Source organism: Vulpes vulpes, chromosome 7, assembly GCF_048418805.1.
Source record: "Vulpes vulpes isolate BD-2025 chromosome 7, VulVul3, whole genome shotgun sequence".
Lineage (NCBI taxonomy): Eukaryota > Metazoa > Chordata > Mammalia > Carnivora > Canidae > Vulpes > Vulpes vulpes.
This window is the reverse complement of record NC_132786.1, coordinates 97,334,415-97,360,231: the sequence shown is the minus strand read 5'-3', so window position 1 is coordinate 97,360,231 and position 25,817 is coordinate 97,334,415. Positions and strand designations below refer to the sequence as shown.

General features: G+C 35.5%; 1 protein-coding gene across 9 annotated transcripts in view; it reads left to right on the top strand.

Moving 5' to 3' along the window:
• The window catches only part of SNX13 (sorting nexin 13), a 119,061-nt gene that overhangs the window by 16,344 nt on the left and 76,900 nt on the right, over positions 1–25,817 (top strand). For 2 of the 9 annotated variants that reach the window (XM_072764467.1, XM_072764462.1), the window contains exons 2-3: positions 9,677–9,806; positions 14,923–15,060. The exons of 2 other annotated variants lie outside the window; for them this stretch is intronic. In XM_072764467.1, the coding sequence (XP_072620568.1) occupies positions 15,025–15,060 (36 nt within the window). In that variant the 5' untranslated portion in view covers positions 9,677–9,806; positions 14,923–15,024. Of the gene's footprint in view, positions 1–9,676; positions 9,807–14,862; positions 15,061–25,817 lie in introns of all 9 variants that reach the window. 5 more of the 9 variants (XM_072764464.1, XM_025993181.2, XM_072764468.1 and 2 more) reach the window with 3 other exon arrangements.

The window sequence follows — 25,817 nt, the reverse complement described above, 5'->3', positions numbered from 1 at the left end:
CACTGAGATCATGACCTGAGCTGAAACCAAGAGTCAGGCTCAACGGACTGAACCACCTAGGTGCCCCAGAGAATAGTCTTGAAGTTTGAGGATTTTATGCAGTATAATGTAGCCCTAATAGGGTAGGTAGACAGTAGACTAGTTGTTGGGTTAGAAATGCCAAGTGCAATACTGTGTTATATTAGAACAATACATTTTATTTTAGTTTAGTATCATAGTGACAGGATCTAAAGAGAGCAAGCTATTTATGGAATAGGAAGAAAATTACTGAGAAACCTGAACATTCAAGATCTTAATTTTTTTTTATGTTTTCTTTCTGTTGTTGAAGAATATTGTAGAATAATTCTCTCTTCCCCATTAAGACATTTCCATGGTTGTTTCAAGAAATGTAATGAAGTAAAACGCTCTCCATCATTCAGAAAGAGCATTTTAAAAATAAATGATTTATAGAAATATATAAAATATATATAAAAATAAAATTCTAATCAGTTTTTTAAAATGCAATTTTTTTCAAACACACAGAAACCTTGAAAATATTGGCTTTAGCAACCATGTACCAAGTGCCTGTATTGTTAACATTTTGTCATATTTGCTTTATTTCTGATTCTGTTATTTTTGTTATTTTAGCCAAATCATTTTAAAGTAAATTGAAGGTATTATGTCACTTCTTAGAATACTTTCATAATCTCTCAAGAATAAGGATTTTTGTTTTTGCTTTTTGAGTTTTTATTTTAATTCCAGTATAGTTAGCATACAGTGTTATATCAGTTTCACATGTACAATATGGTGATTCAGCAATTCTCTACACTGCATGGTGCTCATCACAAGTGTACTCCTTAAGCCCCATCACCTATTTAACCCATCTCCCCACCCACCTCCCCTTTGGTAACCATCAGTTCTCTTTAATTAAGAGTCTCTTTATTGATCCTCCCCTCCCACCTTTTCCCCTTTGCTTGGATTTGTTATGTTTCTTAAGTAACACATATAAGTGAAATGGTATTTGTCTCTCTCTGACTTGTTTTGCTTAGCATAATACTCTGTAGCTCCATCCATGTCATTGCAAATGGCAAGATTTCATGGCTGGATAATATTCCATTGTGTGTGTGTGTGTGTGTGTGTGTGTGGTTACCACATCTTTTTTTATCCATTAATCAGTCGATGGACACTTGGGGTGTTTTTGTATCTTGGCTGTTGTAAATAATGCTGCTATAAACAAACATAGAAGTCCATGTATCCCTTTGAATTAGTGTTTTTGTATTCTTTGAGTAAATAGTAATGTGATTGGTAGTTTATAGGATAGTTCTATTTTGAAGTTTTTGAGGAACCTCCATACTGTTTTCCAAAGTGGCTGCACCAGTTTGCATTCCTACCAACAGTGCACAAAGATTCCTTTTTCTGCACATCCTCGACAACATGTGTTGTTTCTTGTGCTGTTGATTTTAGCCATTCTGACAGGTGTGAGCTGGTATCTCATTGTAGTTTTGATTTGCATTTCCTTGATGGTAAGTGGTGAACATCTTTTCAGGTGTCTCTTGGCCATCTGGATGTCTTTGGTGGGATGTCTTCTGCCCATTTTTAAATTGGATTATTTGTTTTTTGGGTGTTGTGTAAAATCTTTATATATTTTGCATACTAACCTATTATCAGATATGCCATTTGCAGATATCTTCTCCCATCCTCTAGGTTGCATTTTAGTTTTGTTGATTATTAACTCCTCTGTGCAGAGGCTTTTTATTTTGATGTAGTCCCAGTAGTTTATTTTTGCTTTTGTTTCCCTTGCCTCAGGAGACATAACTAGAAAAAAATTGCCATGGCTGATGTCAAAGAGGTTACTGCCTGTGTTGTCTTCTAGGAATTTGATGATTTCCTATCTTACATTTAGGTCTTTAATCCTTTTGAGTTTATTTTTCTGTATCGTGTCAGAAAGTGGTCCACTTTTTCTTTTGCATGTTGCTGTGTACAGTTTTCCCAGCACCGTTTGTTGAAGAGACCATTTTTCCCCCCCATTGAATGTTCTTTCTTGCCTTGTTGAAGATTAATTGACCATATATTTGTGAGTTTATATCTGGGTTTTCTGCTGTGTTCTATTGATCTCTGTTTTTGTGCCAGTACTATACTGTTTTGATTACTGCAGCTTTGTGATATAACTTAAAGTCTGGAATCATGATGCCTCCAGTTTTGCTTTTCTTTTTGAAGACTGCTTTGGCTATTTGGGGTTTTCTGTGGTTCCGTACAAATTTTAGAATTTGTTCTAGTTCTGTGAAAAATGTTGTATTTTGATAGGGATCGCATTAAATGAGGACTTTAAAAAATATAACCACAGCATTATTGTCGCACCTAATAAAATGACCAGTAATTTCCTATTGTCATTGAATAGTCACTATATTAAAATTTCCCTAGGTTGAACCAGCAATATCATTGTTAATATCTTTAATCCAGAATAGGTAATGTCTTCATTTTTCTTTCTCCTTTTCTTCTTTTTCCTCCTCCCCTTTCTCTTCTCATTGTTTTAAGTGGTTGTCCTGTGCATTAGGATGCTGTGTAGGATGCACAGGACAACCTTTTGATAATCAAAAATGGCTCCATATGTTGTTAAATGTTTCTTGGTGAGCAGAGTTGTCCTTGGCTGAGAGCCACTACAAAAGATAGTACCTTTTTTTCACTTTAAGTTTTTTTAGATACTTAGTCCTTTGAATTGTTTTTATCTTGAATTGATTCTGTTCAATGAAACAATCTGTGTAGCCTGCTTTGCTTATTTCCTCTTTTTTTGTCATTTAGCTAGCAAATGGTAATTTTAAAAATAGTTTTATTGGGATATTATTGGCGTACTATACAGTTCACTCAAAGGGTATAATTCAGTAACTTTTAATACAGAGAATTATGCTCTGTTGCTGCAATAAGCTGTGGAACTCCTTACTCCCAAGTAGAAAAACCCTAACCTTTTAGCCACCATTCCCAAATTTTCTCTTCTTTGAGCCCCAGGCAATCACAAATAACTCTCTGGATTTGTCAGTTCTGTACATTTTCTATGAATGGAATCAGCACATGTAGCCTTTGTGACTGGCTTCTTTGACTTAGCATGTTTTCAGGGGTCATACATATTGTAGCATGTATCAGTACTTCAAATTTTTTGTCTTGCTTAATAATATTCCATTGTATCAGTACACCACATTTGGTGTATCCTTGCATCTGTTGGTGGACATGGAGATATTTCCATTTTTTGAGCTATTCTGAATAATGCTGTTGTGAACACTTGTGTACAAGTTTTTGAGTGGACATTTTATTTCTTTTGGGATGTACAGTAGGAATGAAGTTGTTGGATTATATGGTAACTATATATAATCTTTTGAGGAACTGTGAATTGTTTTCCAAAGTGCCACTTTGACATTCCCACTAGAAATATAGGAAGGTTCTAATTTCCACATCCTTAATATTATTTGTTGTTCTCTCTCTTTTTTTTTTTGTGATGGCTATCTGGTGGGTGAAAAGTGGTATCTCATAGTGGCTTTGTTTTGCATTTCCCTTATGCTTAATGATGTTGAACATCTTTTCATGTACTTTTCATGACCATTTATCTTCATTGAATAAATATGTGTTTGAATCATCCTCATTTTACAATTGGGTTATTTCTTATTCAGTTTTAACAGTTTTTTCTATATTATACATAGAGGCTCATCATCACAGATATAATTTACAAATATTTTCTCCCATTTTGTGTGTTGGCTTTTCATTTTCTTCTTTTTTTAAGATTTTTATTTATTAAAAAAAGATTTTTATTTATTCATGAGAGAGACAGAGGCAGAGACACAGGCAGAGGGAGAAGCAGGCTCCCTATGGAGAGCCCGGGCGATGCAGGACTCAATCCCAGGACCCCAGGATCATGCCCTGAGCCAAAGCAGATGCTCAACCTTTGAGCCGCCGAGGTGCCTTGGCTTTTCATTTTCTTGATGGTATCATTTGAGTGCAAAATTTTCTAATTTTGAAATAGTTCCATTTATCTACTTTTCTTTGGTTGATTGTGCTTTTGGTGTCAAAAGGTGTTTAAATTTTGCAGTGCATTTTTTGTAGTTACCTTCAGGAGATAGTATCAAGCATTGCATAGGCAAGATCAAATAGATAATAGTAGAGCTGAAATTGTCATTACAGTTTTCTCCAACTTGAAATTTTAAAAATATTTTTTTTGTGTGTGAATTAAGTGTTCTATCTAGATGCTGTGTATGTGTTTATAAAAGACTTTACTGAGATTTGAGGGTACTGAGGAGTCGGATTGACATTGTTCAGTGTTGGGTAATTAACAACTGCTGTGCTCTTTAGTGGGGGAAGCTAACTACAGTGACCTGCAATTCTGCAGTGTTCCTGTCTTCACTTGCCTCTCTGTGAGTGTTCTTCATGGTTAGTCATGCCCCTGGAGAAGGAGTAATCCTCCAAAAGCAGAGAGACCCTCTATTTCCAATCTTGCCCTCTCTGCCCCTGTCATCTGCTTACTCCCCACCTGCTCACTAAATTCCTGGCTGCAATATCTCTTGATAATTGCAGTGCTTATCTATTATTTATTTTTTTCTCCTAGTGCATTTGGAGTCTCTGGCTCTTAACTTTGGAGATCCTTTTTTAGGTTGGCTGGTTGTTTCAGTGTCACTCTACATCCAAGATTCTTAACTTTGTGATACTCTTGAGGATCATCTATCTCTGTTTATGGTCCACCTGCCTCTTCACAGTCATTTGCAGCAGCTTTTGCCTTCGTCATCTCCACCTTCCCAATGTCATACTTCCTACTAAACATTTTAAAATCCTTATTTTTTTTTTTTAAAGATTTTATTTATCTATTCATGACAGACACACACACACACAGATAGGCAGAGACACAGGCAGAGGGAGAAGCAGGCTCCATGCAGGGAGCCTGATGTGGGACTCCATCCTGGGTCTCCAGGATCACGTCCTGGGGTGGAGGTGGTGCTAAACTGCTGGGCCACCGGGGCTGCCCTAAAATCCTTATTAGTTAAGTAATTAGACCTTGGCAATATACAAATACTGTCTCTTTTTTCTTTAATATTTTCCATATGCAAATCTGTTTTAAAGGACATGTGTGTTAAGCTATTTCCTCTATTACCATAATTTGACCAACTATTTTGTCTTGCTTTCTCAAAGAGGATGTTTCCTATATTCTACTTAGAGGTACAAATGTTATGAGGGGCTTTATGATCGTTGCTTGCTATAAATAAATGTTAGTAATAGCATATTCATTTAAATATTTTAAGTGAATTGTTAATTGAATGCTAATAAAGTCAATTAGGAATATGGTGTGTGAAAAAGTGGTATGTGCAATCTGAAAATAATAAAGAATTATTTGCAAAAAACTGTAATTTTTTTGTTAAAAAGATCACATGGTTCTTGAAAAGTAAACCAGTGTAGAAGCATATTTAGTAAAAAGTAAAAGTATTGTTTACTTTTTCCATTTTAAAAACTGTATTTACTTCCATGCCTTTCTTAATATTTAAACACATGAGAGAATTTTCATTAAACTTGAAAAAATTACTATTAAGGGAGTAATGTGAATTGCCTTTTCCTGCTTTGATAAATTTCTGAGGTGTTTAGTTTTTCCAATGGTTTTTGTTTGGTGGTACACCTTAGACTGTTTCTTCCCTACACCCTGTAGATAGCAGTTGCTCAATGAATTGATTTGACGCAGAAACCAAGGATAAGTAGACCTAAGTGTTAAGATGCCAGTTGATGATCAGAAAGGAGACAGTGTTGAAGATTATTACTGGGAAAAAAAAATCTTGATTTATATAACCTTGATTTGATGATTGATCAGGATACTGTGCGTTCAATGTATACTACTAAGAGCTTACCGTATGTGCCAAATGTTACACTTGGCACCAGGAATACATCCCTGAACAAAACATACACAATTTATGTCCTCATGAGACTTATAGCATATGGCATATATCAGAAAATAAACAAGCACTTTCAACATAATGTGATAAATGAAGATATTGGCAAGAGAGTGGTTGAAATGGTGAACCATGGAGTCCAATCTAGATAGTGAAGCGAATACAGAAGTGGGCTAAATAAGGAGAATGTACAAGAATCAAGTGTCTGCGACTCTGAATGACAAAAATAGATACAGTTGGTATAACTAATTTAGAGCTAGAAGATTGTAGTCAGAGAATAAGATGATTAATTTTCACATTTTCCATTCAGAGAAGACAAGGTGATGATGAGTGTGGTCTTACAATGGCTAAAGTGGAGTTGCACTGAAAGTTGGCAAATGTGAAATGTTAATGATAGTAAAAGTAGAGTGATGGATGGATTATCCATATGTATGCTAAATGATTCAAGGTTCTGTAGTACTTGGGATAGAGAAAAATGTTGTGTGCCATGTATCAGGAGGTTTTTTGTTTTGTTTTGCTTTTTTTGTATCAGGAGTTTTGAATTAACAATTAGGAGCATCTTGGAGATTAGTAGTTCCTTTTTTTTTTTTTAAAGAATTTTTATTCATGAAAGACACACACACACACACGCACAGAGGCAGAGACACAGGCAGAGGGAGAAGCAGGCTCCATGCAGGGAACCTGATGTGGGACTCGATCCCAGGTCTCCAGGATCACGCCCTGGGCTGAAGGCGGTGCTAAACCGCTGAGCCACCCAGGCTGCCCAGATTAGTAGTTCCTACGTGTGACCATGTTGAAGTCACCTGGGGAATTTAACAAACTACTAATGTTCTTACCTTAATTTTGCTGCACCTTGGAAGTCCTAACAGCCAGCTGTCATCCCCAGCTAAATTCTGATTTAATTTCTATGTGGTGTAACCTGGGCAGTGGGACTTTAAAATTCCCCCAGTTAATTTCAAAATGCAGGAGTTGCACAGGGACGGGGATTCTTATAGGAAACTGACCGAGTTATAATTGGGACCATGACTCTGCATCAGAAAGTTGGAGTAAGTGATAAATGAAAAAATAAGCAGCCTTTGATAGGATCACTGGAGAAGCAGCTTTTACTTAAACAGTGAAGTTTTTGAGGATGTAGTTTTGTTTTACCGTGGAACAGAGTAAACCTAGAGGAGAGCTTTGGGTGGGGGAAGTAGTGGGAAGTTGGATAATGGAGGAAAAAGCCTGAACAGTACAGTGGTTAGTGTACAGGAGAGTACTGGTAATTGAATAAATTTATCTTTTGGTAGTGACCAAAAATAACAGGGCATAGTGGGTTCAGAATTGATGTGAAAAATACATTCATCAGTTCCACAGTGGATGGCAGTTAGAAATTGGGTGAATAGTTTTTTCAGGAATCAGTTTTGACCTTGATGGGTTGAACATCATAGGACATGCTAGCCTTGTACCCCTCTCTTTGTTATAGGGTTTGGATTGATTAAGATTCATGGAGGAGAGATCCGGAGTTCTGGGCTGTTGTTCCACAGGTTCCCTAAGTGGTTAGAGGCCTGGTGTGTTGTTCTGACCCTGGCAGGTGGCAGCCTTGGAATGTCAAGGCTTGGTCAGTTCTGCATAGTATGGTTCTGTGCACACGCTCTGTTGCTTATGTGCTAGTTTAGCACTCTGCTGTACCTAACACTGGCAAAGCCTTTATTATTTCTTTACTTTTACACTTGATACTTTTTAGGAACCATTGTAATTGTCCAGTTTCAGATTTGTGAGCCACTATTTATGGGTTTATTTTTTTTCCCCAATGTGAAAGAATTGGAGTAGACTTAGAAGTAGTGAAAAAGGGCTATATTATAACACAGGCAGACTTCCCTTATTTATGCATTAGAATTCTAAGTATGGAGAGTTGAAGTGAGTTTCACAAAGTAACCACTCAGCTTAACTAAAGTATAAACTGTATATGGACCTAGAAATTTATAATTGTTAAACTGATTCAAATTTGTTGCAAGAATAAATGGGTTAATTGCAGCTCATTTTTATTTTATTATTTTATTTAATTTTATTTATTTTATTTTTTGCAGCTCATTTTTATTAATTTGACATGTAACTTGATTTTCTTGCACTGTTAAACTTGGAAAATGCAATAGACCTCCCTGTCAACAGTGCAGCAAGTTTATTTTTCTTTTAAAATTTAAGCTTTTCAAAGTATACTACTTGCAGTCTGAAAGAGCTACCCTAGTTTGCAAATGTACTATGAAATTACTTTTGAATGAAGTGTTCATTCAAAACATTCTCAAAATTTTTCAGTACATTTCTGGTCAAAGTAAGGTAAGTAGTAATGTAGTAAACGTAATAGCTTGATGTAGTGATAAGAAAATTGTATACTAAGTGGAAAACAAGACTTTTTGCATAATTATAGCGTATCATGTTAACTAGTAATTAAAACCCATGTGCTTTTACTAAGCAAAATATATGTCATAATTACAGCTTTTATGCTTTGTTTAATTAGATGATTTTGTATACAGTGACCTTATTTCATATGCATTTGAATTATGAAACTCATTTTTTGAGGCTATGACACCAAGTAGATGAAGCCTATGATATGATAGGTCATGGGAACAACAGCTGGGTTATGACATGCATTTTTATATTTTTTGTATTTATAGTTTTTAGATGTACTTAGCAAGGTGAAAATTGAGGAACAGTTATGCTAAACAGTGCCTGATTTCCTTTTCTCTTTTTGGATTGCATTTATCAACTTACCTGATGTTTAGGTGGATATGAATGGTACCCTTTGTTCTAAAACTCAGTTAATATTTATTTAAAAACTACACAGCAAGTCAGTTGTAGCAGTCACCTGTGGCCACATCTCATAGTTTAGTATTAACAATACAGATTTAGATGATTCATGGGAATGTTAAGATTTTTCTTTGGCTGTGATAGCTGACATCTTTTGGCTTAAAATTTCTGGACTAAGGGCAGCCCGGGTGGCTCAGCGGTTTAGCGCCACCTTCAGCCCAGGGTGTGATCCTGGAGACCCAGGATCGAGTCCCACGTCAAGCTCCCTGCATGGAGCCTGCTTCTCCCTCTGCTTGTGTCTCTGCCTCTCCCTCTCTGTATGTCTCTCATGAATAAATAAATAAAATCTTTAAACAAAAAATTTCTAGACTAAAATTATTTCTACTCTGCTGTATGGTGGGAAATTCTGATAACTCAGGTCAACATTTGTTATGTTGGAATATATCCAAAGCTGCTTCCTGAGGAAACCTTTGGCTTTGCTTATTTGTCTTTGGTATTTTCTGCCACCTTATGAAAGTAGGGTTGAGAATATGTGTTACTCTCTTTAATTTTTATGGCTCATCTGATTTTTAGTGTGTGTGTATTAAGTCTAAATCAGAAATATAGGTAACCAACATATAGTGATCTCAGGCTATATGATGCACAGTACCTCCCAAAGCCCAAAATAATTGATATTGGGGCAAAATCCCCAAGAGTTCATTTAATCCAACCTTTCTTCTAGATTCTCTTTCATCTTTTTTTTTGTTTATAATTGTGGTTAGATTTTCTAATTTCTGCCCTAAGATATAGTTTAGATATAGTTTATAGACTGCTAGGAAACTGTAATCTTAGAACACATTAGTTTTACTCTTTGCAGAATTGCCTTCATTGAATTGACTTTTAATGTTTATGTCCATTTCTGTTTAGTTGTTACAAGAAGCAATTTTGTTAAACTTTCTAATGACTTTCCTGCACAACTGTTGTTGAGAACATTAACCAATACTTCCTGCTTTGTTTTTCAGATAAATTCCTATATGATACAATTCTTTAAAAATTCAGAGCTGCAGATATAGAGCACCAGTTAAATGAGAGAAACCTTGGATATCATCTGTTTCCAACCTGTTTACAGATGAAGAAATGAGGCTCAGAGAGGTCAGCTATAAGTAGCTGGCCTAGAACCCGGGTCTAGAAATTGTGTCTTCTAACAACTGACCCAGTTTTTTTTTTTTTTTTTAAATTTTTAAAAAATTGAGATGAAATTGACATAACAAAGTTAACCATTTTAAAGTGAACAGTTAATTGGCATTTAGTACAATCACAGTGTTGTTGCAAGGACCACCTCTATCTAGTTCCAAAATGTTTTCATCACCCCCCAAAAGAAGACTATATTCATTACAGTTGCTCCCCATTACAGATCCCAGGGGTTGGCATCTCCCATTCTGCATTCTGTCTCTATGGATTTATCTATTCTGGATATTTCGTATAAATGGAATCATATGATATTTGACAGTGTGTGTCTGGCGTCTTTCATTTAGCATAATGTATCCGTGTTGTGCATATGTCAGTACCTCATTCCTTTTTTATGGCTGAATAATACTCTGTTGTATGTTCATACACAGTTTGTTTATCCATTCATTTGTTGATGGAAATTTAGGGTACTTCCACATTTTGGCTATTATGAATAGTGGTGATATGAACATATATGTGCATGTATTTGAATTTTCAGTCTTCTGGGGTATATACCTAGAAGTGAAATTTCTGGGTTGTATGGTAACAGTTTCATATTGGGCCCTACCATTTTACATATCCATTTTACATTACTGTTGTTTATTTGCTTGTTTGGTAAGATCATAGTGGCTTGAAAAAGAAAATGAAACAAAGATCAGTTTCATTTTTTTTTTTTTAAAGGTATGAGCTCTTAACTTGATTTGTCTTTTGCAATAGATTTTCAACCATATTTATCTGTCTCTTTTTCTCCAGTGGTTTCTTGATTTATTGAATTTAATTTTGGTTTGTTCTTTTCCTTCAAACTGTGTTGAAATTGTTCTCCTTTATTTCTTTTCCCTTACAACATTTATGTTCTTAGAACCTATGAGAATGATTTTAGAAGCCTAAGTAAATGTCAACTTATTATCATTTATTTGTCAAAATAATGTAAAAGTAGTCAAAAAGAAGAAATAACACATATAGTTGGGTACTTTCAAGGAGTATTTATAGATTTTATTTTTATTTTTATTTTTTTTTAATTTTTATTTATTTATGATAGTCACAGAGAGAAAGAGAGGCAGAGACATAGGCAGAGGGAGAAGCAGGCTCCATGCACCGGGAGCCTGATGTGGGATTCGATCCTGGGTCTCCAGGATCATGCCCTGGGCCAAAGGCAGGCGCCAAACCGCTGCGCCACCCAGGGATCCCATTTATAGATTTTAATGGATTGAAGTGCAGATCAGATTTTTGTCTCCCACTTGTGTTTTGGGGATTAATTGTCAGGGCTTGGCAATTTGTTTTTGTATCTCAAAAATTTTGAGGCCGTCCTATCACTTTAATATCTTTATTAGAACAATGCCTTGAATTCTACTCAATAGATGAATTTTTTAGAGCATTTTAAGTACATGCTTAAGATAGGTTAGTCATCAAATCTCAAGTTTTTGAGGTAAGGCTGATTTTGATTTAGTTGGACTAAATAATGACCCTCTGTCATTATTGAAGTCTGCCTTTTTTTTTTTCAATATCTTATTTTTTTGTTTGGTTTTAATCATAAAAAGGCCCTTACTAAATTATCTATTTGCCAAGAAAGAAAGAAAAGTTAAGCTAATGTCAACTCTAGAATACCTAATTGAGTTTTCCTGTTAACAGAGAAAACGGCTTACTCCAATTAAGAGTATAAGCCTATACTTATAGTCCTTGAGGAAAGAATTTGAAGGTCATTATTTATTTTTTTTACGTTAGTTTTAGAAGCTAGAGATTTAACAGGTATATAGAATGCATATATTTAGCTTTATGAAAAGTACTAGGTATATTAGACTTTTTTAAAAAAATGTGCAAAGCACAGAGGGATTCTGGAATTACCTTAGATGACAAGAATTTTATTATAAGGGTACTTGGTGAACTCAGTAAAACAAGAGCTTTGTTAGATAGCCATGCTTGACAATAGAACAGAAATGGCTAGCCTTTCCTGGTTAGATACCTGGTGACCTTGTGACCTTCTTTAGCATCAGACTTTTGTTAATCCCTGTGCTAGTGCTTTGCTTACTGTTTTACCACTGCTTTTATCCCCCTTAGCACCAACTGACAGTCTCAAGAGAAGATCTTATTGGTTAGATGAGAGTCACTATTTTCTCTAGGCCACTTAAGTTATTTGATAGAGGTTTTCTGTCAGGCCATGTCACAGAACAGCTATCAAAATCCACCTTTATAGCTGTCTGTGGTCCATGGTGGGGGTGATTTATGTGACTCAGAGCATTGTGCTCTTTCCTAAGGAAACCCTCAGAAGATCGTCTAAAGTATAGTAGGCAGGCAGGCATTTTTGAGAAAAGTCCAAGAAGGGAGGCAGTGTATCAGGTGAGTGCCTTGCTTGTCTTGAAAGGAAGTTTTACACTTTGATAGTTACATTTGCTTTAGGTCGCTGCTTTATGGGTTTCTGGGATCTTAGGAGAAAGCCATTTTATTACTCCTGAGCTTGTATCTTTCACATCGTTAGAAAAATTCACAAGGGACTTCCAAAGGGTTGCTTTAAGAGTATATATATCTTTGAATTTGTTGTATATGTACACATGTACACACCCCTCATGCTGTCATTGCAAGTTAGTTTTTAAAGGATTTAATTAAGTATAGGAGGTCTATAATCCAATTCTGTCTTTTCAAAGTAAGTAAACAAAAGTTGAGAGACATTTTGATTGCCAAGATTTGCATGATGTTAGAGCAGAGCTATGATTAGAAACCAGAATTCCTACTTCTGTGTTAAAGTGTGTAGTGCCTATTTAGTGATTTAGAAAAACAAAAACAGCTTCCGTTTTTCTGGCATTTATCTAATCTTGTTTAGGACTTTCCAGTTGGGAATCTTGATTGTAAGGAACAACAGTATATCTCCATTACCTCACATAAAAAGGAGAATTCAGGGGAGTGAAATGGAGTGCAGCTGGTCCTGTGGGAAGTAAAAAGCTAGTCTCAACTTTCTCTGTTTCTCTCCCCTTCTTCCCTTCTCTCTCTTATAACTTGTTTCCCCCCCCCCCTCCTCCCCACTTCTGTTTCTCTCTCCCTTCCTCCCTTTTTTCTTTCTCTTACAGGTAACCACAAAGTCTCTCATCTCAGCTTTTCAGAATGTATTTGCTTCATTTTCAGTTTTTCTCTCAAAAGGCTTCCTTATGTGTTGGCCTATATGCCCCTTAAAGTGGCCACCCAGCATGTACATATTCTTTTTTTTAGGTTCATTGCCCACCGTTGGCTGGCTACAATTTGTACCTTTTCAGGTTACTGAGAGCCTAGCTTAGATCACTGATGGAACCAGGTCTTACAACGTATACATTGTCTGCTAAACAATAAGTTGACTTCCTTTGGGTTAGGTGTACACATACCTGGTCTAGACCAGGGTGAGGTTAGGGGAGGGAAAAGTAGATAGGATAGTATGATTCTTGGAGCTGTGGATGAGAGGATGGGATAGGCAGATGAAATCTGCCTTTTATGTATATAACAATTACTGTTTTTATATTTCAAACAAAGACTGGTTTGTTTTATAAACTCCTAAGTAGATCTTGTATTTGGATGGCAAAGAATGAACAGATCTTAACATGGAATATCATATTCCATACATTAGTGCATTGCTAAGTTCATTAATTGTAAACAAATCTCTGAAGTGATAACTCTGAAGTTATCACTTCTAGATACATGCTTCTAGGGAATATTTTTTTAGCCCTCCCCCCCCTTTTTTGGTCAGATTGTTTATTATATTACAGAAGGAGTCTCCTTCTGAATTCATTCATGTATTCATGCACATCACAGACTCTTTGAGTTGTATTATATTCCAGGAATTTTGCTACCTATGGGGAGATGAAGTTGAACATGGTATGTTCCTTGCCCTAAAAGAAACTTTACATTTTGGGAACAGCTGTCCCTCTTGCAGTTAATTAGAGGTCTAGCTGTCTTTTGTACCTTTGAGCCCTTCATCTACTGCTCATTGAGTCATATCTACCTCACTTGTACTCTTTTCACTAGATCTTTCCCTGAAGCCTGATATACTACAAATCTCTTACTACTCTTTCCTAAACTTACTGCATTGTGATTCTATGTTGCCACTCTGGTGATGCTGCTCTCAGTAAATCATCAGTTACCTTCTAGTTGTCAAGTCCGCTGGACATTTAGTAGTTTTTATATTATTGAATTATTCTCCAACTTTTGGATACTACTGATTACTTCATTCTTAGGGACATACAGCTCTTTTAGGTTCTGGGACTCTACCCATTCCTAGTTCTTTTTATACCTTCTCAATCATCTTCATGGGCTTTGTTTTTCTTTCTCTGCCCCTTAAAATATTGCTGTTACTAGTATTTTATTCTTGACCTGCTGATCTCTTCCTGGTCTGCTTCATTGGCAATAACTTCAAATTCTCTATCTCTAGCCAGAGTATTCTCTTGAAAATAAGTTGTATTACCATATCCAGTTGCTTGCTGGCTACTCTCACCCTTGAAATCTTGTATATTACCTGCAACACGCCCCTTAGTGAACTTGACTCCATCCACAAAACAAAACCGTAAACACAGTGTCCCCCAACTCTGTTCTCCCATATGTTGTTTGGGGTGACTAGCTGTTTAGTCAGTTATTACTCAAGCTTAAAAAGCAATGGTGATGGCTCTCTTTTTTGTTTTCCCACTTTTGATGACATAGTTGTCGATCAGTATTTTGCATCTTTAAAACAGCTGTGACGTTATGATGATATGCTATATCTTAGACTTAAAATCGGATAAACCTTAAACCAAATGTTGGTACTGTGGCAATACTGAGGAGTTCCTGGCTCATTTTCGTGGGAGTTGTTGCCTTGCAGGGATATAATTCCACTGATTCCAAACTTTTCATTTTTTAAGAAAAGCCAGAAATCCTGATTTGTCTGTGGTATGTTAAATGTTTATTCAGAATTAAAAAAAAATACTATGTTGGCGAAATAAAATCCACTAGTTTTTGATCCTTTTCTTAAAACTTAAATTCTTCATAACAGAGATCAACCAGCATCACAAACTGAGATATTTGAGACGTGTTTTGTTCTATCGCATACAAGGGTAAGAGAGGAAACCTGACTGAAAGCCACAGAAGACTACGGTGGCAAAGGAGACAGGCTCCATCCCTTGGTTTGGAAGATTGAATAAAAATTGATTGGGTCATGAAGTCAAATAGGCTGAGACTTATCTCATCTGCAGTAAGTATCCTGATAGTGTATTCTTGTTATCCTCAGCTCCTTAGTAGCTGAGGTCTTGATCCTGGATACCATGATCAGTTAGGGAAGATATTTTTCTGTTATTTTATCCTGTGTATTTAAGCACAACATTAAAACATCCTCTCCTCTCTCTGGCCCTTTGTTTCTGTCTTTCTCTCTTACCCTCCGTCACTCTACTTTGTTGTTTTGTCCCAAGAATGCAACCCATATAAATAATGTTTCGTCAGTTTCAAGTTCAGAACACCTGATTTACTAAATTATCTCAGGGTGTGATTTGTTAGGGCTTACTGTATTATCCTGATTTATTTATTTTTGTTGAGTCAACTTTTATAGGAAGTGTCCTATTCATTCCATGGGAAAATCAGGGAGACTTATGCGAACTGACCTTTGGCTTTTCTGTTTGTTCTTTGTGGGAGTGAGGAGTAATGATTCTTAGAAGTGCAAGTTTCATAGTTTTCATTGTGTGTTTTAGCAACAGCTTTTCCTTGTAAATAAATTGCATTTCTATAAAAATTAGATCTTACAGTTAAAAGTTATATTTAAAAAAGATGCCACAAGAGGTTAGAATGTGTTGATTAATTCTTGATTTCATTGGCTTTTGAGCATATCAGATTAGATTATGAGAGATTTTTATACACTAGGTGCCCCTGATTAAAGGAAGTGTGATTTTCTTTAGGTGGAGAGAGGAGTTGACATGGAATTAATTGAAGTATGTGCTAATGTATTATATCACCTAAAATCTTGATCATCTAATAATTTTCCATAATTATGTGATAAGTATATCTTACTTTGTAGTTTCTCTTAGGTTTTCTGTATCAGACTCATTTCTCTCTAGTTCCCTGGAGTAAGATGAGAGATTATGAAATCTATGAAATGAATCACGACCTGAGCCTAAGGCAGATGCTAAACCACTGAGCCACCCAGGCACCCTATGAAATGAGTCTTAACATTTAATTTTAATATCATGTAAAAATAGTTTTGTGGGTTTTTTTTACATTTTATTAAGCGGAGAATGAATTTTGGGCTGTTTGACTTTCAGCATTTCTTCTTTTGGGCATTGATATGGTTGACTGTTTATATAGTTTATCATAATAAACTATTATGATACATGACTGGTGCCAACTTGTTATCATTTTCTCCCTTTGTAAAATCTTTTTGTGGGACACTTGGGTGGCTCCACGGTTGAGTGCGTCTGCCTTCAGCTCAGGGTGTGATCCTGGGGTACCAGGATCAAGTCCCACAGTGGGCTCCCTGCGTGGAATTTGCTTCTCCCTCTGTCTATGTCTCTGCCTCTCTCTTTCTGTGTCTCTCATGAATAAATAAATAAAATCCTTAAAAAAAAAATCTTTTTGTGCTTGTCATTACTTGTATGTAGTTTTTAAAAGACTTTTTGGGTAGCAGATTTCAATTTACAACAAAATTTAGAGGAAAGTACTAAAATTCCCCATACCCCCCCATATATGCATAGTCTCCCTTATATATCACTCATATGAATAGTGGTATTTTTCTTGTTGAGGCTGAACTTCTATTGACATATGATAATCAACCAAAGTCCATAGTTTACCTTGGAGTCCACCCTTGTTGGTGTTATGTATTTGGTGAGTTTGAGCAGAAGTATAATATCCTATATCCATCATAATACCACACAGGGTATTTTCAGTCCCATGAAAATTCTCTGTACTCTAACCTATTCATCTCCCCATCTTGTCCCCTCCCACCCTCCACCAACCACTGATCTTTTTATTGTCTCCATAGTTTTGCTTTTTCCAGAATGTTATTATATAGTTGGACTCATATCGTGTGTAACCTTTTTACATTAGCTTCTTTTACTTTGTAATATGCATTTAAGGTTCTCCGTGTCTTTTCATGGCTAGGTAGCTCATTTCTTTTTAGTGCTGAATCATACTCCGTTGTCAGGATATACCACAGTTTATTTATCCACTCACGTACTTTAGGACCATCTTGGTTGTTTCTAAGTTTTGGAATTTATGAATAAAGCTGCTGTAACCATTTATTTTCAGGTTTTTGTGTGGACATGTTTTCAGTCCCTTTGGGTAAATACCAAGGAATGTGATTGGTGGATCATACCATAAAAGTATAGTTAGTTTTGTAAAAAGTTGCAAAATTGTCTTTCAGAATGCCACTTTACATTTCCACCAGCAATGTATGAGAAGTCCTGTTGTTCTGAGTCCTTGTCAGTGTTCTGGATTTTGCCATTTTGATAGATGTGTAGTGGTATCTCATTTTGGATTTAACTTACATCTTCCTGGTGATATATGTGGAATATCTTCTTATATGCTTACTTGCGATCAATGTATCTTCTTCGGGGAGGTGTCTATTATAGTCTTTGGCCCATTTTTAAATTAGGGTTGTTATTTTGTGTTTTAAGAGTTCAAAAGAGTTTAACTCCTTTTCACATGTGTCTTGTGCACATATTTTCTCCTAATCGTGGCTGATCTTTTACTTATCATGGTAATGTCTTTCATCAAGTGGAAGTTTTTAATTTTAATGAAATGTAGCTTATCAATTACTTCTTAAATGGATGGTCTTTGGTGTTATAGGTAAAAAGGCATCACCATAGTCAAGATCATTTAAGTTTTCTCCTATGTTATCTTATGAAGTATTACAGTTTTGTCTTTTACTTTCATATCAGGTCTGTGATCTATTTTGAGTTAATTTTTATGACAGTTCTAAGATCTGTCTTAGATCCACTTTGTGTGTGTGTGTGTGTGTGTGTGTGTATGTTTGTTTTTTTCCAGCATTATTTGTTGAAAAGAATGTCTTTGATTACATGTAGTTTTTTGGAAATTCTTAAATGGTGCATTTATCCCTAACAGCTTACTTTGTTACCATTTATAAATGGAATCTTTAAATAAATTTAGACATAAAAATATACATAGCCTTGAACATTGGGCTTAAGTTCAGTAAACAAATGATATTCTCTGTTCTACTTGTTGTCAGAGTACTTTACTTTCTCTGTGGCACACTCTTGAATAGCCTTAGCATTGTGAATCTTTGTTCACTTGGAGTTTTTATTTTTGGAAATTACCAGAACTTTAGTAAAGTTTGTAATCAGTTTTGGATGGTACCACTATTTTTTTTTAAAGATTTATTTATTTATTCATGAGAGACACAGACTGAGAGAGAGAGAGAGAGGCAGAGACACAGGCAGAGGGAGAAGCAGGCTCCCCACAGGGAGCCCGATGTGGGGCTCGATCCTGGATCCCAGGATCATGACCAGAGCTGAAGGCAGGCGCCCAACCGCTGAGCCACCCAGGCATCCCTGGATGGTACCATTTTGAAGGAAAAAAGTGGGTAACTGTAAAGAGAAGAGATTATCTTGAGTGCAAAATTGCCTGTAGAAGACTCAAAGGAGTTTGAATACTTTTTAAGCTCTGGAGGCTTTATCTTTTTTTTCTATTCCTAAACATTTTGTTAATCTTTTTACTGTGACACCACATTTTTATGTTATCATTACATGTGTATTTTATGTGTTTAATTGCTGAGCATATTGAGGCCAGAAACTGATTCATCTTTGTATAATTTATAACAAATACATTGCTACTTAATTGTTACAGGATCATATGAAACCCCCCCAAATAATTATTTTGAAGAACAGTAATTCTTATATAAAATGTACACATAGCCACACATAAAGTAGCATATTAAGACTCATGACTTAGTTTATTTATTGAGAGAGAGAGAGAGAGAGAGAGAGAGAAAGAAAGAGAATACCAAGCAAGCTTCATGCCCAGTGTGGAGCCCAGTGCAGGGCTTGATCTCACATCCTTGAGATCATGACCTTAGCTGAAATCAAGAGTCAGACGCTTAACTGAACCACCTAGGCACACCTTCATTTCATAATTAAAAGAATCTTTTTCTTACTTGAATAACCAAGTGTATATTGCTTTATTATGAACTAATAATAGAAAATTTTTATTTATTTATTTATTTACTTATGATAGTCACACAGAGAGAGAGAGAGAGAGAGAAAGAGAGAGGCAGAGACATAGGCAGAGGGAGAAGCAGGCCCCATGCACAGGGAGCCCAACGTGGGATTCGATCCCGGGTCTCCAGGATCGCGCCCTGGGCCAAAGGCAGGTGCCAAACCGCTGCGCCACCCAGGGATCCCTAATAGAAAATTTTTAATCCCAGGTTAATTCCTGGGGTGCAAACACAGAGCATGTTTCTTACAGGGGTTCTGTAAGAAATGCAAGTTTTTGCTATGTAAGTAAATTTTGTGATTGTATGTGTTTAAACAATTTTTTAGATAAAGCATTTCAAACATAAAAAGTAGAAAGATTAATATAATGAATTCCCTGTCGTCATGCCCAGCTTAGACATTTATCAGCTCATGGCCAGTTGTATTTCATCTACACCATTTTTTTTTTTTTTTTTTTTTTACTTTTCCCTCAGTCTCTACTTACAGAATTATTTTTGAAGTTATTCTAGATATATGATTTAATCTGTAAATAATTCAAAATGATTCTGTAAAACAAAGATTCTCTTTGTTAAAACATAACCATAATATCATTTCATTAGCTAAAAAACAAGCAGTAACTTTATATCATTAAATATACAGAAAATATTAAGAATGACCAATTTCTCTTTTCTCTCCTCATCCTCCTTTTTCTTTTCCTTTCCCACTGTATTTCTGTTAAAATCAAGTAGAATAAGCTCTACATATTATAGTTGTAACCCACAGATTATTCCAAACTCTTCCTCTCCTTCTCTTGCCCTCCTTCTCTTACTCTTTTTTTCGCCTGGCCCTTTATTTGTTGAAGGAACTGAGTGTTTTTTGCCCTTTAGTGTTTCTCATAGTACGAATTTTGCTTAGTTCATCTGTGTGGCTTATTGTAACAGTTTCTTGGTCTTCTGCATTTCCTAAAATCATATTCAGGTTTGATACCCCTTTCCCCCCAACGGGACTCTTTCATAGATGGCAGTGTGCATTTTTCTCCCAAGAGGTGTATGATATCTGGTTTGTCTTCCTTCCCTCTCTCCCTTTCTCCTACCCTCCCTCCCTCCTCTGCTAGATCTTTAATATATTAAGGATTGCAATTGATGCTATTTTGATTCTATCATTTATTTGTTATTATATGGACTGTTTCCTTAAAGAGAAGCTAGATTTTCACAAACTTTCTGATTACCTTGATAAATGCTTAATTCTCTGCCATTTTTCAAACACAGTTGCATCCTTTAAAAGGTGATAAAAAGAAAGTCTTCCTGATTTCATGAATTCAGATATTTGAAGTGCTCCAGTACAATGTAGTTATTATTTTTAGTGATTCTATCTTTAGCCAGTTGAACCCTTTTCATGTTGTCTCCTGAGTCCTTTTGACATGTCCTTAGAAGTCTTTAGTAGCTTTCTGGTATGTCAAGGTGCTGCAGGCCCATTTTAAACTCATTTTCTTCCCCAGGCTTGGAATCAGCCATTGCTCTAGTAGCCCTGGTTTGCTTTAGTGGAACTGTCAAAACTATTTTTTACTGAACAATATTAGATTTTTGTTGTGGTTGTTCTTAGAGTACATACCACTAATGAGCCACAGTTAAATACTATATTGTAAAATCACCTAAAATAGTTTCTCTGTGTGGTTATTCCACATTGTTAGTATATGATTAGATTTGTTTTACTCTGCTTTTGATTTTTAGAGATTGCTTTTTAAATTCTTTTTATATGTAAAATATTTATACCATCACAAGATCAGATCTACACAAGATACCTAGTTCTTATCTCTGTCTCCTCTGCCCCCATTTTCTTTATTCCTCATATATCAGTTAAAGTTTCTGTATATCTTTACATTAAAAAAAATAAGCTAATGTGTGTATATGTATAACTCTATCCCTTTCTTAGCTGAATGATAGCTATATATACTTTACTAGTGTGTAATTGAATTTTAAAAAATAATCAGGGTAAATATACTGATAAAAAAATTACAAATTGTGCAAAATACAGAGGATTGTTTTTTTCTGTTCTGATATCTTGATGGATTTTAGTAGCACATAATTAGAGATTTAACTGTGTTTTTGTTTGGTAGCTTTAAAGTTTTTGCTTTAATCAGTTATTTTTAAGGGAATACTTCCTGTGTATTATATATATACATACATATACACGTGTCATGTATATACACATATCAGTCTCATTCATAAAGATAGACTTTCATCTGCCAATTGGAAACATGAGGAAAATAATTTTCTTTTTGTTTTGATGGAGATTGAAGGTTTATTATTTGAAGATATCTTTACTTTTATTTATTGAGTTATCTCCAAAACAATATGTATAGCTAGAAATATGCTGTCTCTGAAAAGCTCTTTTGGTTAATTTACTTTAGCCTTGTGTATCTACTAGACTTTTTATTAGAAATTCAGGAAACCTTATTAAAGCACTTTTTCAATTTGAGGCTTTGAGTATTTATTGGAAGTCTGTCAAGACTGTTCTTTGCAATACTGCTTCATCTACATTTTAGATACTTTTATGATTTTTCCTGTATAAGAGAAAGTGTTCAATAAATAGAATTTTTTGCTTTTTTTTTCAATACTGTAGTTACTTCAAGACCCCAGTTTAGTGATTCCCAGTGTATGGGCTGTGGAAATGAGAAGGAGGTCTGTCTGCAGCCTAGCTTATTTTTTATCCTGAATAAATAAATACATTTATGAATGTTCACTATTTTCAAACTGTGTATAGGTATTTTGTAATTGATAGAATTTAGTTTAAAAAGCACTAATTTGGGGATCCCTCGGTGGCTCAACGGTTAAGCGCCTGCCTTTGGCCCAGGGTGTGATCCTGGAGTTCTGGGATCGAGTCCACTGTCGGGCTCCCGGCATGGAGCCTGCTTCTCCCTCTGCCTATGTCTCTGCCCCCCACCCCGTCTATCATGAATGAATAAATAAAATCTTTTTAAAAAAACAACACTATTGTAGCTTATATTTGTAATTGGATGCCAGGAGTCCTAATTGTGTTTAATTGTATGATAGTCTACGATCTTTTATTTATTTTTACTTATTTTATTTTTTTAAAGATTTTATTTATTTATTCAAAGAGACAGAGAGGCATAGACATAGGCAGAGTGGAGAAGCAGGCTCCATGCCCGGAGCCTGAGGTGGGATTTGATTGGGATTCTGGGGTCACGCCCTGAGCCCAAGGCAGATAGATGCTCAACCGCTGAGCCACCCAGGCGTCCCTACGACCTTTTGTAACTGCTGCTCTAAAAGCAAGTGAAAGGTTTGTTCAGGTGGTCATCTATATATTTGCACATAATTCATTCTTGGAAATGTATAACAGTTGAACAATACACTTCTGTTGTAAGGGAGAGGATTCTAATATCAAAGAAGTAAAAATACACCCCCTAGTTGGGAGAGGTAGGAGAAATTATCCAGGTATCTAGTGGCTGTTAACTTTTGCCAGCTGGGCAGTTAGCCATCTTGGGGACCAGGATCATTGATTGGGTTGTCTGCCCTTTCTGCAGACCCTCTGTCTTTTCTGGCTCAACAGCTAAATTGAAAACACCCTATCACAATAGTGTTTGATTATCTTTTCAGGAATATGCTAGGTATCTTAAATAGGAGTGAGTAGAAGAGGATTTTTATTTCCTTATCCTTGGGGTTTTGAAAAGAGGGGTTTGGGATCAGTTGCCTCAGTAAATGTACTGATAATATTTGTGTGGCTGCTGTTCTGTGGCTTTCTCCCTGTAAAGGAAGTAATGATGTCAGTTGCTGTCAGCATATGTTGAGGCAGCCAAAAGGATGCATTTTTGTGTATCAGTCTCATGGAAGAACAAGGAAGGTCCAGTTTTTTTCTTTTTTGGAGATGGGAATTGGGTGTGGGTTGTACTGGAAGGAATGTATAGCTCTGCCTAAAGCCAGAAGGTGGGGGATGGAGGAGCACTTCAATTTAGGTTTCCTTTTCCTTTTCTTTTTTACTTTTCCTAGACTTTTTCTTTTTCCTGCCATTTCCCCTTTCCCCTGTCTTCCCTTTTTCTCCTCTGCCTTCTTTTTCTGTTCCCTCCATTTCATTTCTCTAGTTAGTAGATTAAATAGTTCCATTTTTAGCGAGCAGCTTCTTTGTATCAGGCTTTGGTTAAAATTATTAAATAATTACATAATGTTGAATGAGACAGGTTCTATGTCAGGAGTACATGCTCTTGAAATTACTTGGAGAAGAACTTCCAACTTATTGTAAATGGAATAAGCGGTGGAAGGAAAACAATTTATAGTTGCAATAAGGCTAGAATTGCTGGGTACTTTTGTTGTTAAACTCATGATTTCAATGACCCAAGTTGGCACTGAAATATTACCAGTTTTAAGATTCTCAGCCCTGTCTGGCTATCCTGTGCCACATGTTGTGTTCACATACAGCAGGTTATTATAATTCTGAGTATGGTTGACCATTCTAATGAGACTCCAGAGTCCAACATTCATTTTCTGGGAGCTCTGACATTCTTTTTTTTTTTATGTGATTTGAAATAGCTGTTTCTACTCAGCTCCATTCTCCACCTGCAGCTGGGAGACTCTTAAGTCTAGCTTTGCATCGAAATAGCTGTGTCATTATGAAGAAAGTTACTTAACCATTCTGCTACAGCTAGACTTGACTTGAGAGCCTGCTCATTGTGCTAATGGGAATTCTGGATCAAAGAGAGTGACTTTGCAGAAGTTACACAGAATGTTAATGGCAGACTGGAACCTATAATTTCTAACTTTTTTAGTACTGTATTATGCTATCTTCCCTATCCTAAAAGTATGTGGTGAGGATCATGTAAGATAAATGTCAGTAGGACTTGATAGGCATAAAATATTACAGGGTAAATTATTTCCACTTGCTTTCTATCGTCAGGAGGCAGATACGATCCTCTGCATTGTCTTTTCTTGGTTCTTAAGCATCCTGACAGCAGGGATCATTTTTTATGTCTGTGTGTCCCTCTGGTAAAGGCCAAATTATACATATAGGTGTCAGGACACACTAATAAATGGACACCCTTTAAAACTAAAATTCTTTCCATTATTTATATAGGGTATACATAGTTAACTTGACCATCTAGTAATAAAAATTATACACTTCATATTCAGACTAGGGATTTATTACATTCATTACAAGTCATTTTCTGACTTCTTTGGAGACATTAAACTGAATAACATTTGGATAACATTTGGACATTAAACTGAATAACATTTGGATAAATAACATTTGGATAAAGAAAGCACTCATTTATGATTTTAGTATTTTTTTCTTATTGTGATTTAACTTCAGGCAGTTGTTAGTGACAAATTATAAGGTTTAATAAGGAGTTGGGATTTGCCTAGGATCAAATCTCACTCTTACTTATTAGTTTGCATGACCTTAGGCAGTTTTTTAAAAGCTTCTCGCCTTTCTCTGTTGCTAGACTAAGACAGTGATTAAGGTAAAAATGAACACTAGATACTGGACTCATTTACTCCCCACAACAGATACATGACATAGGTGAGGAAATTAAGGCATGAGTGATTACCCAACTAATAAATAGTGAAGTTGGCATTTGCACTCAGTCTAACTCCAGGGTCCATACTCTTTGGTCCCTGTGCTGTACTGACTTCCTGATTACTTTGTAAGTTGTTCTGAGAAATAACTGAGATAGAGTATGTAGAATGTTTGGTACAGTTGTGGTTCTCAAAGCTTTTTAGGTTTTGGAGTTGTGAATAAGGTTTTGTGGACTTAGAGATTAATTTAAGTGGAATTATGAATATATAGTTGTCTTTAGTTCTAAACAGTTCTGATAGCTTGTTGGAAGTGAAAGAATCACAGACATAATAGATCAGCATCTGCATTTTAAGAGCCTACATTTAAGATCCTTGGAGTTTAAGAAGTACTAGAATAGATGATCCTGAAGATTTCTTTCAATGCCCAGTTGTTGGGTTAGGGATTCTAGAGAATCATATAGCAAGGGTATTTTAGTGTTGATTATTGTATTTAGAGAAGAAAAATGATAATAAAGTGTTATTTTGATGTAAATAACTGTAATAGAGATATATTTCTATTTTTTGGCTTCAATGTTAGGTCCACTCTTGAGGTAATTAATACCTGCTTGAATTTGTAGAGAGTTTCTGATATGGTCCACAGTGATCCTAAATTTTATCATCTTGTATCATCTTAGGAAATAATTAGAACTCAATTTCTGTATGGTATAAGATGAATTGTTTTTCTTAATCAAATAATATAAAATATTAGCCAGTTACATATATATATATATATATATATATATATATATAGGAATGCTGAGAATAATACAAAACTTTCTAGTGTTGTACAATTCACTATTCTGGTGTTTCAATGAACAGTTTTAAATTTAAAGTTAACTATTTTAAGAGATTAACTACAAAGCAAATGATCACCTGACTTGATTGATTGAAAATGTGCAATTTATTAGTCTATGGAATATAAAAATTTCAAAGAAAGGATCTACTTTTGTAGATTGTTTTTTTAAATACAATAACATCTGTTTTCACTCTTAAATCATTAGTATCTGGCATATTATAGTGGGTATTGACAAGTATTTATTGAATGAATAAGAATTTGTGTTTTGATCATTTTGCTGCCATTTTCAAACGAGAGGAGGTAAGATTCTGAAAACTCCCGTTTGAGATATTTGAGCAATTCCCCATGTTAATTAACTGCTGCATTTAATAATTTCCCCCATATTAACTAATTTTGATTCTTTGAAAAATTTTTTTTAATTGTGAGAGGGTATGATTCAAACAGAAGAAGAAAT